At 36.2% G+C, this 16,317-nt stretch overlaps 1 protein-coding gene across 2 annotated transcripts in view; it reads left to right on the plus strand.

Moving 5' to 3' along the window:
• The window catches only part of LOC145680990 (uncharacterized), a 28,130-nt gene extending 12,377 nt beyond the window's left edge, over positions 1-15,753 (plus strand). For both annotated transcript variants that reach the window (XM_081752250.1, XM_081752249.1), the window contains exon 3: positions 10,047-15,753. In XM_081752250.1, the coding sequence (XP_081608376.1) occupies positions 10,047-11,325 (1,279 nt within the window). In that variant the 3' untranslated portion in view covers positions 11,326-15,753. The remainder of the gene's footprint in view (positions 1-10,046) is intronic.
• Positions 15,754-16,317: the final 564 nt, after the last annotated feature.

Here is a 16,317-nt window from a genome sequence, read left to right on the forward strand (position 1 = left end):
GAAACTTCTTTTTCTGGTGTGGAGCTGTACCGAATTTTCGTACGTTGGATTTTTCCATTCAAAGTCCTTCCTATTTGTTCTATTACTTTTCTGCGACGGTTCTTAATTCAAGGTTCAACTCTGTAAAACGTTGTTGGACTGAAGTGAATTTTCACTGTCTTTAAATTGTATTTGTAACTCAGATGTACTAAGCAACATTTTATGCCCAGGTGTCCCAAATTTCTTTATGTACATCATCACCTTCTTTATCGATGTTTTCAGTTTAATTAGGTGGAGCGACATACCATCTTCCTCTAATACCACTAGTATTTCGTGCACAGATAAATTGAAATAAGTGGAAAAACATTAAAATACTGAAAAAATAAAATTATAAGTCAAGTGTATCAATCGATATGCACACATATAATATAGAAATTCATTGTCAAAATGCCCAAATCACAGGATCACATTTTCTTGATAGAAGTGTTACACACGCTGTGCTACATTTGAACGTAAAGCTAAATTATATGCTTTTATGGTAAACTAAGAAATAAACTTGCCATTTACATGGTAACACACCTAGTGTAACACCTGGGATTTGGCTATTACTAAATATTGAATTCACCGGAGAGTTTAAGTAATCAACTTATCGCAACACTGTCATAAAAGTAATTGTTTATTACTTGTCTTTATGTTTCAATAATGACCGAAGATAAAGTTAATCTTGCTTCCTTGGAAGAAAAAAGTGAGTACTGGAAAAAGGAAACAATGCTATTTCTTGTATGACTACAAGCGGTACAAGCAAACCAATGAATCTACAGTATAAGACGGTCTCTTGTATTGCGTTCAATTTATTGCACAGCCAAATATTTCTTATTGTGTAATTCATTGTATTAAATTTCTAGACATTATGTAGTACTGATTGAATTCTAAGGACATTTGACTCTACAATAACGTAGATATAATAAAATAACTCGAGGCAATAACTATAATAAAGCAAATTTACCAAACCCGTGCGGCGCGATTCCACGAAACAGCAGGAATTAATTTTCTTTTTCTTTTTGCAATCAACCTGTGCCCAGATTTGTCAGAATGAAAGTGAGTCTAGTTACTTTGTGTCTGTACATTAGGTTGAAAACCTTTCGTCATGCAGAAAATGATTTCACTTTCAAATAATCCGCCATACTTAAACGTGCAATTTATTGGACTGTATGCACTAATGGGTTAATAAGGAACATATCGGTTCCCCTAATTTTTCGTTAATTGTTCATTGAATGCTCAAACTCACCTGGTCTTGAAGCGCATAAATACAATATAAATAAATAAGTAATAAACAACAGCTTGTGTGGAGTCTTCTTTAAATAAGTCATCTGCAAATCAGAAAGCAATTCCACATGCGTCTGTGATCCTTCCGTCCTGTTCAATTAATTTTATTCATGTGTGTGTCTCGAAAGTTTACAAGTTTGGAAAACTTTAATACTTGATATGAATGATGTCGCTTTATACGAGAAATTTCCTATAGATGTATAATGATTTACCTGAGTGAAATTTGTTACTGTAATCATGGCAATAAATGTAGATATTGGAATAGGCCTAACACGCAGCAAGATTTGTATTTTTAACTTACGACCTGTCAACACTTCTTGCAATCGAGCAGAAAGAATAAACTGTGTGTTGAGCAGCCTCACAAGACATCTTTTTAGAGAAATAACTTACATGCAACACCACGTTGCGAAAAGCTTGATTCCTCCCTATTTCGCATTCAGTAAAGCTGGATTACGAAACACTATAACAAACCCTGGGTATCATATTATATAGTGTCTTATTAATACGCAGGAGAGAAGACTGATGGATTTTGAGAATAAAGCTTTGGGTAAGTTACTTATGGCTGGCTGAATTAAAAACAAAATTTACGTCGCAATAGGTTTAGTTGATCCTTAGGATAGGAGGAGATCACATTATTACATAAATGATGAAGTGAAAATGCCTAAGATAAGTGAGTCACGTCCGTTGCAAGAGTAATACCCATAGGGATCGTAAAATTCTTGTTAAAAAAGTTATGTAGCTGGATGTGTAGGTCAAAACACGATAAAGATTATTATACAACATGATCATATTTATGTGGAGTCGATGTTGATATCCAGTAGAAAAGTTTTATATCTGAAGCTATGAACATTTGACTTCGGTTAAATACAATGTGATTCATGAGTTATGTATTTAACCGAATCTCTATTAACGTTTCACAGTGAAATGTATATTCTTTTTCTTCAGTGTTACAGTAGCTACTAAAATTACAGAGTGTAAATTACTATCAAAACTTCAGATGAAATTCATGGCTGTTGGTCTTCATTCATACTTTCGCAAATGTATGCACAAGAAATTCTTTATCTGTTCCTAGCCAGCGAAACACACCTGATCACGAGCTCATTCGTGGCTAAGCGGTTAACGTAAGCGCCTTTGACGTCGCAGACCCGGATTTGGTTTCTGGCTGGAGCTCATGTGGTTCTGATTCCACGTTTATAAGTAGGTCCCGTTCATATAGCCCCGTTCTTGAAAGGGACTTCAAACTGGCAACCAAATCAAATCAAAACACATCTGATTTCGAGTGTGCAATCTATGCAACAGATTTCCCAAAAAAACAATGAATGATTTCAAGTTTAGAATTTGTCAGATAGTTTGGTAAATAGAACCACGAGTAAGCCTATGCGTATTGTCCCCCTGCTTCAGGATCTATGCAGGTCTTGGATCTTATTTATTACTAGAGTAAAAATTGGGTGGCGAATAAAGTGGCAAGGAGTAGGAAGAAGGAAGAAACGAAAACAGAAACTACGCCGTTACTATACGAAAAGGACGGAGACTCATTTCAGTGCACAAAGATGGGAGAGCACACTGGAATGAAGCAAATGTCTTCGTATAGGCAGCCAGCGAGACAGTATTGCGCAGTGAATTGCAAATCTCAGAACCTGAAACTGAGTGGTAGAAAGGACTGATAGATGAAGGAATGCAAAACCAGATGACGTACACAATGACGCGCGCACATTTTTAAGAAAAGAAATATCGCGTTGACGTTGAGCACAAATCCAGTTGTGACCACTAAGTATTTGAGGCAGTGTATGTAATAGGAGCTTGATTAGGCACACAGAGTTGCCAAGCGCAAGACGTTAAGCCTGTAGAGTTAGTGCATTTGCTTGCTTCACATTTAGAATCCTCAACAAAACAAGCAAGGCGTCGTTCAACTGTTTGTGAGATAGTGGTGAACATGGAGAGGTGCGATAGCTGAAGTGGTATTTATTTTGCAAGTGGTACTGTGTGTGTGTGCGTATTTGTGCGTGTGCAGCAAATCGGGTTGGGATGCAAGTGAACGTAAAATGTTTTTGGTCGCAAGATGTTCTATATTAGTCCCCTGAACGTGGTGGATATGCTGATAATCGTATGAGGCAACACAATATGTCCGGACACCACAAACGCTAACGATGGAAAATGTACAGTATGTTGACATTGAAGGCGACCTATTTTAGAGCAATAGATGAGACTTCCTAGTATAAGATCACACTGTGGACGTGAAATATAAACGGATAGAATAGAAAGAATAGAAAAAAAAGAATAGAAAGATGTCCTAGAAAGCTGTACGAAAACACTTCAAGCGTGTCAAATGCAGAACAGACCTATATAGATGGAAGAAACAGATAATAGAAGATATAACTTAAGGTGAAAATGTAACTGTGATACAGTGAAGTGTGTATAACAGACTTACGACATCAAAACAGCGGCTTCTAATTGTTCATGACACAGATTTGCAAAGTTGGTGGTTTAGAAGCAAACCAAAGAACTGCTATTGTTTATTTGAAAGCTTCAAAAGAAATCACTATTGTTCTTTAAAGCATATCACTTGTCTCGTTTTACGCAAAGTTTCAAAATTTGTAACACATAGTGTTGCAACGAGGGGTACGCAAGTGTACGAAAGCGTTAACACCTTCGCCCAAAATATCCTTTCGCTCATCTCTGATCATCGCGAGGGTAATATACCAAATCAGAGCAGTTTTACTTTGGAATTTCTCTCTGAATGCTGTCTGCCTTTGCAAGGTGAAAAGCGTACCAGTGCAGCAAAGCAATCTCTGCCTGCTGTCACACATAGCTACATAATCCAGTGTGTTATATCTGGCATGGAAAGCTAATGTCGCCCATGCTCATAGTATTGGAAGAGCTGCATGGTACGTTTGCTCCACGGATTCAACAATGTCCCGTGCATAAAACTTATTCGTTTGGCATCATTATCAAGAAAGGTGGCAAAAAGATCAATAAATAGTGGTTCCAATCGATTATCCTTCAACAGATTAATGAGTCGACGTTACTGTTAGTCGAACTATGGACAGGTTAGGATCGTGCCGATTTTCCAACAATGCAACTGGGCAGCAGTGCAGCATTATGAAAATACATAACTTGGTTAATAAAGATTGTGGACGTGTATGGTTTCAAATTTGGGAAGAATTTCGTACTCAAAGTACTTGATGTGATACGTCTTCAGCAACTCTAACATTAATCTTCCCAGCAGAGAAAATAAGGTGGTCTGGAAAAACTTATTTTTTTTAAGTCTCTATAGCGCGGAAAAGTTGCCTTTGGCACTGATTAGAAAAATTAAGAAAACAATTTGAAATCGGTTAACATCTTCCGTTCGCGCATCGCAGTTAAAGTTTACCAAAAATGACGAAAATCTTGTGATTTTTAATTTCTTTTGTCTTATAAATGAATAATATTTTATCGAGTCCATGATTTATTTTCGTTAATATAAATTGTAGTAAAGTAAAAAATAGTTAAAGTGTGTTGTTTTGTTTTACGTTTTTGAATTGCACAACTATTATGAATACTTTTTTTTGTTTAAAAAAAGAATTTTTCATATTTTATGTCTGGGGTAATTTTGCACATATGAGTTAAATAATTGGTTTAAAAAACAAGCAGATTGTGAGGGAAATATTTCACCGCAGTCCGACAATTTACTGGATTGAATCCCACTTCCCCTACCCTTATGCAAGATAGCTTGACTTTGAGAGTGTTCAAGCATTTTTGCTGAATGCTGAACGCTGCAAGTTTTGACACGCATTCCATGTCCGTCACGTTCTCGTCATTTCTTCACTTAGTAATTCAGTGTGGCGTTGTGCAGAAGACCTCTTCAGTGTTAGCTGTGTTATTACATTTGTATTAGTTGTTCTTTGTATTCTTGAATTATAGTGCTTAGTATTTTTGTTGCATTCCGTGCGGTGATCTTTCGTAGCGCTACAATGGCAGCTTCGAAGATGATTACGAGGCAAAACTTTGAAGATGAAGATGTACTCCGGACACCACAAACGCTAACGATGGACAAATGTACAGTATGTTGATATTGAAGGAGACCTATTTTAGAGCAATAGATGAGACTTCCTAGTATAAGATCACACTGTGGACGTGAAATATAAACTGAATACTATATCCTTTTGGAAACGTTGAAAGAATAGAAAGATGTCCTAGAAAGCTGTACGGAAACACTTCAAGCGTGTCAAATGCAGAACAGACTTATATAGATGCAAGAAACAGATAATAGAAGATAGAACTTAACCGTGAATATCTAACCGTGATACACTGAACTGTGTATAACAGTTTTACGACATCAAAACAGTGGCTTCTAATTGTGCATGACACAGGTTTGTAATGTTGGTCGTTAGAAGCAAACCACACAATAGCTATTGTTAATTTGAAAGCATAAAAAAATCACTATTGCCCTTTAAAGCATATCACTCGTCTCGTTTCACGCGAAGTTACAAAATTTGTAATACATAGTGCTGCAACGACGGGTGCGCAAGTGTACGAAAGCGTTCTACAAGATATTGGAATGGTGACAGACACGGACTATTCTCATGTGGTCGATAAAAATAAAATACGGAGAGAGAAATGTCATATAAGGAGATGTTTCCATTGAAAACCTGATATTTTGCTTCTAGGTCTATGCTTTGATAGGCGCAAAGATAACACCTTGGTAGTTCAAGAACGTGATTCTAATTTATTTCGTAGACTTCAAAAAGGGGAGCACTTCAGTATCATTCAAGAACCTTGGTCGACATATATTGGTTACGTGTCTCCATCTTCGGGATCTTCTACTGATATCACTTCCAGCATAATTTCCTACTTCACTGAAGTTGGTATTTCTTTTGAGGAATTATATGTTGTTGGCTGTGATGGTACTGTTACCAATATAGGATGGAGGAATGGTGTAATTCGGCAAATTGAACTTTTTATAGGTAGACCGTTGCAATAGGCTCTGTGTCTTCTCCATTTTAATAAATTGCCTTTCCGATACGTATTTCAACACGTTGGCGGGGAGCAACAGGACTTAAAACCTTTAGTGAACCGATCTGTCATCTGCTTAACGGCTGCGAAAGATTACCTGTAGTTGAATTTGAAAGAGTTGACTGCATAATCCCTGAAGTAGACCGTCAAATTCTCAGCAAAGACCAGCAGTACCTTTTGGATATTTCAAGATCAGTAAATGCAGGGGAATGCCCAAAAGACTTGTCCTATAGAGACCCTGGCCCTGTGTCGTACTCAAGGTGACAACCGCAAACAGAATTTTTAGGTTGTACATCAGTACTGAAAATCCCTCTAAAAGTTTTAAAGAATTGCTACTTTTTATATTGCGTTCGTATCTGTCTTTGTGGTTTAAAATCAAAACAATCCATTCTTTTTCAGATGGTTCTAAACATATTTTTGAAGCAGTTGCTACAAAAAACCTCCCTGAAACTCTTCGGCAAGTGGTAGAGCCTGTAATTGAGAGTAATGCATTTTTTGCTCATCCAGAAAACTTGCTCTTGGGTATGATAACGGACGAAAGGAAATATATTAAAGAACTTGCTCTTAGAAGAATAATAAAGTCAAGACAGGCAAAAACTAAAGGAAAGACAATCAGGAACTCCACACCACCCAAACTCAATTTTGTTGCTAAAGATTATACTGAAATGATTGACTAGTCGACCTGCAAAGTATCTTCTCCTCCATTGTTGCGTCGATCCAATGATGTTGAAATCAGACTCCTTATACAGAGTAGCACGGTTCCAGATTGGAAAGTTGTAGAAGATTCCCTTGCCACAAACAAGCTTATGAGTGGCATGTAAAACTGGTAACAGATCCAGCTGGCAAAGTCAGGGCAACTCTGCAATCCAGAGCTAATATGTCACAAAAACTCCACAAAAATCCAAGATTAACTAGAAATATGTAAAACACGCCAGCATTGGATGGTTGGTTGTAAAGGGTGTGGGTGGAACTCGAACCGCAGCCACCCCCTTGTGGTGAGTTCTGGGTTATTCCTGTTTACGAACGGGTGAAAAGCTCCAGATGACATTATTTTAAAAATAAAAGTTCCATGAACGGTTTTACAATGTTCGTTTTGCTTTTTAAATCAGTCATTAAACTAAAATAATCCTAACTATGTTATACAAATGAAAAATGTTATTTTTTGGAAAATAATTTTCAGTTATGTTTTGAATTTAAAAAATGAAATAACTGTATTTTGCTGTTTAATACAATTTATATTACAAAAAATAAATCTTGGAATCGATTAACTATTATTTATTTATAAGACAAAAGAAATTAATAATCACAAGATTTTCTTTGTTTTAGTAAAGTTTAACTGCGATGCGGGAACGGAAGATTTTAACCGGTTTCAATTTTTCTTAATTTTTCTAATCGGTGCCAAAGCAACTTTTCCGCGCTATAGCGACTTAAGAAAAAAATAAAATAAAAAGTTTTTTTTTTCTGCCGACCCTAAGAGACAATATTCTCACTTGAATACCTTGTTCATAATCAAATGCCCACGGTACATACATGTATTCCAATACGTGTAGTTTCATTCTGGATATTTTTAAACAACCAGATTACTTTCCAAATCCACTGCAGTTTTCTTCAGTTGGCATCATTGGCCTGTGAAGCAGAGTGCCACAATATATGCATCGTCAAGTCGTTGTCATGGCAACACTGTAGTTGTTTGGATGATTTCTTCCTGAAATACCATCTATATGCTACTTATTAGGAATCTGGGTCTTGTTTCTACCATACAACTCTGCTTTGAAATGTTTCACGTACATACATATGCGTATTTTCGTAATGATTTTATGTTCATACTTACGGGTGGTACTGATAATACCATTGCTGTTTATCTTACAATTGTTTAGCACCTTCTATTACTTTCTACTGTGCAATGCATTTTCGTTTTTGTGCTACTAATTCTCACACGCATTTTCGTTTCCAACATGTATCTCACCGTTGTTCCCAATACACGATATATGTATATACGACACACTGTGCAGTACTGTTTCAGTGGCTGCTTACAGGAGCAGGTTTGTGTCCTTCGTGCGTATTCTCACCTTTTCGTGCATTAGGATCCATATTCGTCTCCTTCACATACTAAAGACGTATGCACCCAAAGCAAAAACACGCATTTTCTGTTTTCATTTCTTCTTTCTTCCTACTCCTTGCCACCCTCTTCGCTCTTTACCGGAGCATATTTTGACAATCTTACATACACATTTCAAGATCGTTTTCCTTCTTCGCATGGGTACATTCCACCTTATTGCCTTGCGTCGACTATGGGAGTATTTCGTACATTTAGCATTTCCCCTACGTATCTTCTGTACACCACATTATCTTATTTTGACCCCAGTTTTATACTCATATTTTACTCTTTCAATGTGAGGGACCCCGGTGGCTCAGTAGTAGAGCCTTCAATTCTGCTGCATAGGATCCCGGGTTCAAATCCAGTTCAAGCCAAGTGAACTTAATGGTGGACAAACACCGTTTGCGTGGGTTTCCTCGGGGTTGTCCCGTTTCTTCCCACTTTCTTCATTCCGTCATTTTATTCATTTCTCATCATATCCGTATCCTTTAGCCTAGCCGGCATAACGAGGGACGTAAAACTCAGATTTCATTTCATTGCATTTTTCTTTCAATGCGCTGTTTGGCCGATATAAAATACATTTCGCTTCTTCGATGATTTCTATGTGTGTTCAATCTTATCGCAAACGCCGTATTACACTGGGGTACACTGCCTTGTTAGTAAAGAGTATCCGTGTTTGTCCCGTGAGCATTGTTTTGTAATAACTCGGGAATGAAATGTATGATGTGAATGTGAATTAGCGAGGCAGAAAGTGTGAATCTTCGACCTATTTTTCCCAAGAATTGGAATAATTCCCGTCAAGGATTGGACACGTGAGAAACAGGCAAGTGACGTAATTTAGAGGAAAATGGTGAAAATACCTTTTCTGAAAAGATTTCTAAATTCGTATGGCACGAGATCTGCAGTTTTATTCGCTACCTATCTCTGAAAAATATCGAAACAGGTGTATATGTTGTGCTTAGGGAGTATAGTTTTACTGCTGATTTGTAACATCTGCATACTCTTAAATCCCATTTTCCCAAAACTTGTATTCTAGGAACGAAATACTAAATTGCATCAGATAACGTATTATGAATGTCTGTACATTACATGTTATTTTTCTATCGTATGGTAATTTTATTAACAGGGATACTACGCAAATTCCCCGTGTTGTTCGATAAAACGTAGATCACTTACTCTATGGTTTTCAGTTAATATTATATACAAGGAATTTCACCATTCTTCAGGTGCCTTTTTTTTTTTTTTTTTTTTTTTTGTTGTTGTGCAATTTAAACTCGTACTATTACTGTAAAATTTGATTTTAAACAATTCACCTCTTTCTTAGCTAATGACAGATAAGCTGTATGTAAAGTTCATATATTGGGAAATAATATGATCATTGCGACTTACCTCCCTGTCAACACATTAATTTTCAAAAATTCGTTACACACCAAATTTTATTTTAAATGATAACATTATGTGCTAAGTTTTCGCTCTTATTCCTTCTCCTCTAATTATGATACCCATTTCAATGAAAGTATTATAACGAAGACAGTTGAAATTAGGTACCAAGCATAACGTAAAATATTTTTCAAGGATTTGAACTTCGTAGTTTTTAATACAACATGTAAGAGTACATTTTCATTTTTTTTTTTTTTTTTTTAATATACAGAGTACAGCAAGAGTCTCCGAAGAAATTTATTGATAAATTCCACTCGTGCCAAGAGTGTGAAAAGGGATTAAGTTGTAGATCATATTTGGCCACACACATGTTAATAAGTTCTGGTGAAAAACAATATAGGTGCGTAGAATGGTGCAAGGGATTTAGCTTTAGGTCAAATTTGACAGCAGACATGTTAATACATACATCTGCAAAAAGTCACACGTGTGTGGAGTGTAAAAGGGGATTTGGATATAGGTCGGAATTGGCAAAACACATGTTAAAACATACTGTTGAAAAACCTCACAAGTGTGTAGAGTGTGAAAGGGGATTTAGTCGTAGGTCACATTTGGCAACACACATGTTAGTACATACTGGTGAAAAACCTCATAAGTGTATAGAGTGTGAAAGGGGGTTTAGACGTAGGTCAGAATTGGCAAGACACGTGTTAGTACATACTGGTGAAATATCTCATACGTGCCAAGAATGTGGAAAGGCATTTAATTATAGATCAACTTTGAGAGCACACATGGTAGTACATAGTGATGAAAGACCTCACACGTGCCTTGAATGTGGAAAGCGATTTAGGCATAGAAGAAATTTGGCCGAACACATGTTAGTTCATACTGGTGAAAAACCTCACAAGTGTGTAGAGTGTGAAAAGGGATTTAGTCGTAGGTCAGAAATGGCAAGACACATGTTAATACATACTGGTGAGAAACCACACAAGTGTGTAGAATGTGAAAAGGGATTTAGTCGTAGGTCAGAATTGGCATCACACATGTTAGTACATACTGGTGAAAAACCTCACAAGTGTGCAGAGTGTGAAAGGGGATTTAATCGTAGGTCAGAATTGGGAATACACATGTTAGTACATACTGGTGAAAAACCTCACAAGTGTGTAGAGTGTGAAAAGGCATTTAGTCGTAGGTCAGATTTGGCATCACACATGTTAGTACATACTGGTGAAAAACCTCATACGTGCCTTGAGTGTGGAAAGGGATTTAGTCATAGATCAAATTTGGCATCACACATGTTAGTACATACTGGTGAAAAACATCACAAATGTGCAGAGTGTGAAAGGGGATTTAGTCGTAGGTCAGAATTGGCAAGACACATGTTAGTACATACTGGTGAAAAACCTCACAAGTGTGTAGAGTGTGAAAAGGGATTTAGTCGTAGGTCACAATTGGCAAGACACATGTTAGTTCATACAGGTAAAAAGCTCACACGTGCTAAGAATGTGGAAAGGGACTTAGTTATAGATCAACTTTTACAGCACACATGTTAATACATACTGGGGCAAAATTCACACGTGCCAAGAGTGTGGAAACGGATTCAGTCGTAATTCGAATTGGTCTACACACATGTTAATACATACTGGTAACAATTCTCACAAGTGCGTAAAGTGTGGATGGGGATATAGTTGTAAGTCCGAATTAGCAAAGCACATCTTAGTACATATTAATGAAAAGCCACTTGCGTGCGAAGAGTGGGAAGAGACTTAGTCGTAGGTCAAATTTGGCCACACACATGTTAATAAATACTGGAGAAAAGCTCATACGTGCGTAAAATGGGGAAAGGAATTTAGTGTTAGGTCAGTTTTGGCAAGACGCATGTTAGTATACATTTGTAAAAAACATATCTGTCAAGCATGTGGAAATGGATTTAGTAGTATCCCATATTTGGCCAGACACATATTAGAAGACAGTGGTGAAATACTCACACCTGTCAAGAATGTGGAAAGGGATTTAGTCGTAAGTCATATTTGGGCACAAATGTTAATAAATATTCTTGAGAAAGCTTACGCGTGGTTACAGAATGGAAAGAGATTAGTCGTAAGTCATGTTTGCGAGAACACACATTAAAACATTTTGATCAAAAACAACTTGTGGCAAGGGTGTGTAAGGGTATTTAGTCGTAAGTCAGATTTTGCTAGACGCACGTTAATACATATAGATGAAAATTCACACGTTAACACATACTACTGACAAAAATTGATGTCTTCAAATTGTAAAGTGAGATATAATCAAATATTAAATACAAAGCACGTGAAATACATCAGAAGTGGCATTGGAATGAAGGAGAATTTACTAATAGTAGGCATTTAGCAAGACAGTTGTTAAGAGACGCAGCAAATACAGCGGTTACGTTTGATATTGCATATTACAAACGCTTGGTACCGCATATAATATTCGTAGATTCAACAACTTCATTGCGCGTAAGATGTGGGTAAGGATTTAGTCGAACCTCAAGTATGACAAAACAAAGGCAATTGTACACTTCACAAGCATCATATGCCTCTGGAGTGTTCCATAAAATTTAGTGTAAAATCCGTTTTTGTGAATCATATCTCTAAACGGTAAACTAATTTGTCAGGCACTATTTCCCCTATAGATCAGGGTAGAACTCGAAATTTCATTTTTGATTCTAGTATGCACATGATTTTTTTTTATCCCAAGTTTATCTCGCAGTGTTGTAATTCGCGAAAATATTTTTCTCAATCAGATACGCAGCACTAGATGTTTCTAACGTAGACCAGTTAGGCGGGAGATATATATATTTTCTTTCGCAATTTTTCGATATACAAACACACACATATATATATATATGTGTGTGTGTATATATACATGTGTGTGTGTGTGTGTGTCTGTGTGAATGTACTTTACTGAGCATAATCTGTTTTTAAAAAGAGTTTTTTATGCCACCGAACTCAGATGGTATATAGAATATTTTCGTCGATGTTCCGTGCTGGTTCTTCAGAGTAAGAACATACTAACAAAGTAAGCTGTTATGTTTCTTGTGATGTAAATCGAGAACAAATCATTGCTTAGACATTATTGTTTTATTAAGTATTAACAATGCTAGCATTTAATTGAATTTCACGTCTCTACTGCGATACGTCTTCAATATGATTTTTTGGTACATCTATTCTTGACAGATCATAATCCTATCGCACAACAACAAATGGTTTATCAAAAAATAAGAGCGTGCAAGTAGCATAAAATTATTGCAACATGAGCAACCTAAAGATGATGTGCATTTTGTTTCAGTTTCCCTTTGGAAAAGAACTTCTATTTTGAGCCCAGTAGTAAGTTATCACAGGTTCACTATTCGAAAGTGTGGAAGAAAGGAATCAACTCTCTGCGAGAAACCTAAGCAAAATATATGATAATTAGACTTCAGATCTTTAGGTAAAAACCTATTTTTTCCTTAGCTCAGAATGAAATATAAGTTAAATATGAAGGGTTTATGACACAAAAGATCTAGTGCCAACTTTTGTTCTGCCTAAAAATGGCTAATTTAATGTTAGTTCCTATTTTTGCCTATTGCTACGTTACGCAAAAACTATGTCCAACCCATATATGACGAAGCAATATCCAGAATACGAAACAAAATAGGAGATTCTTATATTTCGTTATTGGCTGATGAAACCACTGACAACTTAGGACGATCCATTATTAACTTAGTTATTGGGAAACAAAACTCTGAAGCACCATCCAGAACTTACCTTATTTGCGCCAAACAACTTTCAACAACAAACCAGGAAATATCACACTTAGAAAACAATGGACTAAAAGCACTGTACCCCAACAATCCTGATGAAAAAAAATGCTTCTTGCGTTTCTAGATGCTGCATCATACACGGTTGCTGTAAAGAAGTTGCTGAAGGTTTTCTGTCCCTCCTTTGTTCATGTGACAAGTCCCATCCATGGTTTAAATTGTGCTGCCCACCAGATAAAAGTAGAATTTCCACAGATTAAAAAAATTATCTCTGCTGTAAAGAAAGTTATCCTTAAGACTCCATCAAGAGTACGGTCCTTAGGTTCCAGATACCTCTCTGCCACCTCAACCAGTGCTTACACGATGACGTACCTGGTTGAAAGCAGTTGAGTACTGTAGTGACCATTTTTCTTCAGTAAAAAAGTCGTTGAAAATTTAGTTGAGAATGCTCATAGCGTTACTACTGCCAAATAGTTGATGGATGATTTTTCTATCCCTACTGATTTGGCACACATCCAATCGCACTACACATTTCTTGATCGGGTTATTTCACAATTATTTCTTTCTAAGAATATTGAGCTGCTTCATTATGTGAAGCAGAAAATCTTGGAAGTTCCTGGCCAAGTTACAGAGAAAGTCAAGGTAATGGTAAAAGTAGGAACTGTCCTGGGAAACAACTTAGGACGCAAGGATTTGTGAGCAGCAGCAAATATTTTGGCTGGGAGACAAAGTGAACACAAATGCGAAATACAAATCAGACATGTACACAAGTTGAAGTTCGCCTCCTTGACATTAGTTGATTTTGGACGCTCATGCTCAACGTGCAAGCCCATCTTCACCAACAAACGCTAACGTTTCGCCATAGAAAATTTGGAAAAAAAGTTTGTTTTTTACTGTGAGACCAAGTACGGAATATGTGGTATCGATATGTCAAGGTAGTGTGTTTTGTACTGAAGATCTATTTATAAACATATAGTTTTATTAAAACTTCCTTATTTGAGCAATATTTCAATATTGAGCAGGATAATGTGTAAGGTAACACGACGTATGTGCGTGCATTCCTTCATCTTAAAGCTTGTGCTCACATCGTAATACATCATTCCATTCAAATTGAGTATCTTCTGTAAGAACCTTTTTTTTTTTCAGTTTTAATGCTATAATAGTTTTGACACCTATTTAGGTACCTAAAACATAATTTTTAGAACCTAAAAATCCGATGCCTAACGATGATAAGATAAAGTGTAACAAAAACTTGCCGTTACTTTTTCACGAGCTATTTACAAAATATAGCTGAAGAGAAACAAATGAAACTGGAAAATCTTTAAGATTTAAAAATTGAATCACTACTAGTGTAGGAGATTGTATTCAGTTCAAGAGAATTCTTACATATAAAATCCACAGTTCTAATTAATCCTATGATGTATTAAGCCTGCAGTAGGTACATTCTTGTTTTACCTTTGTGCATTATAATTTAACAATGCTATAAGAAGTGTCTTTCTCTTCTGATATCGGCTTCATATTTCTAGAGCTGGCGACAGAATTTTCAATGAAGGACTTATCACCATCTTCAGCACTCGCTATTTTGCACAAGTTGAAAATAGAGTCTCGAGAATCTTTCCATCTTCTTTCCTTACCAATACTTTCAACTTATATACTAGCAGATTTCCCTTTTCATTTGCAAATTTTAAGTTGGACCCCACCTGGAATCCTCCGTGGCACCTTGGGAGAAATATTTTTTTCTCGATACACGGTGCGTTTGAAATTATGAAATATGTGTTTCCAGATTTTGGCACTTGTTTCATTGTTTTAAACTTAACTTACATGGCAACCGGAGTGTCTCTTTTTATCTAAGGGATCCCTGAAATTATGGATTCGACACTAGTATCGGTTTTTTATCATTTTGATGTCAGCCCCTCCCTTTTCTCCTAGGACGGTTAAGAAGATATTGCCACAGTGGGGTGTTTATTTGTTCTTAAATGGCATTACAAGTGCTACCAATTAACTTAGAGAAGCTTACAATTTACGATTGGACACTAATATCAATCGATTTCGACTTTTTTTTACGACGCTGGGAGCTTAATAGGAGTCAATCTGAATTTAAAGTGACACTATTTACCTAAGCGAAACCGAAACTATGAATCCGATACTAATCTCAATCGTTTAGTTCTAGACATATCAGAATTATTTAGGAACACACACACACATACATACATGTACTTTATATATATATATATATATATATATATATATATATATATATATATATATATATTATATAAGATAGTGAGAAAGGGGGACCAAAGCATCGACATGTTCTAAATCATGTGACATTCCATGTTACGAAAGTATTGAAGTGAAATCCTATGTAAAGATTTTCCATTCTAAGGACAGTTTCAGTCTGATTTGCTCGGTGCTTCGGGATTTCTTGGAGCGTTTTGGTGTTATTGAGTTGTTGGTCTGGAACAACGACTCTGTCTATGATTTCTTTACGCCTAGGAATATATTTCAAGAACGTAAATGACAGGTTGTAAGAATAATTTTTAGTAGTAACCTCTATATGTGAAATAGCTGCAAATAAATACACTACATAACTTTTTATTGGTATTATCGATTCCCTTAATTTGTATTTAACATTTACATATAGTGTACCGAAGTTCCGTGAACACCTACCTCAATTGTTATATTTTAAACATAATAATTATGTTCTGCAATTATTATATGAATACATATACACAACTGATGTATTTTAAAGTTATTATTTTGTATAACTTTCATGCGT

The sequence above is a fragment of the Thermobia domestica genome, chromosome 3 (genome assembly GCF_964235325.1).
Source record: "Thermobia domestica chromosome 3, izTheDome1.hap1.1, whole genome shotgun sequence".
Lineage (NCBI taxonomy): Eukaryota > Metazoa > Arthropoda > Insecta > Zygentoma > Lepismatidae > Thermobia > Thermobia domestica.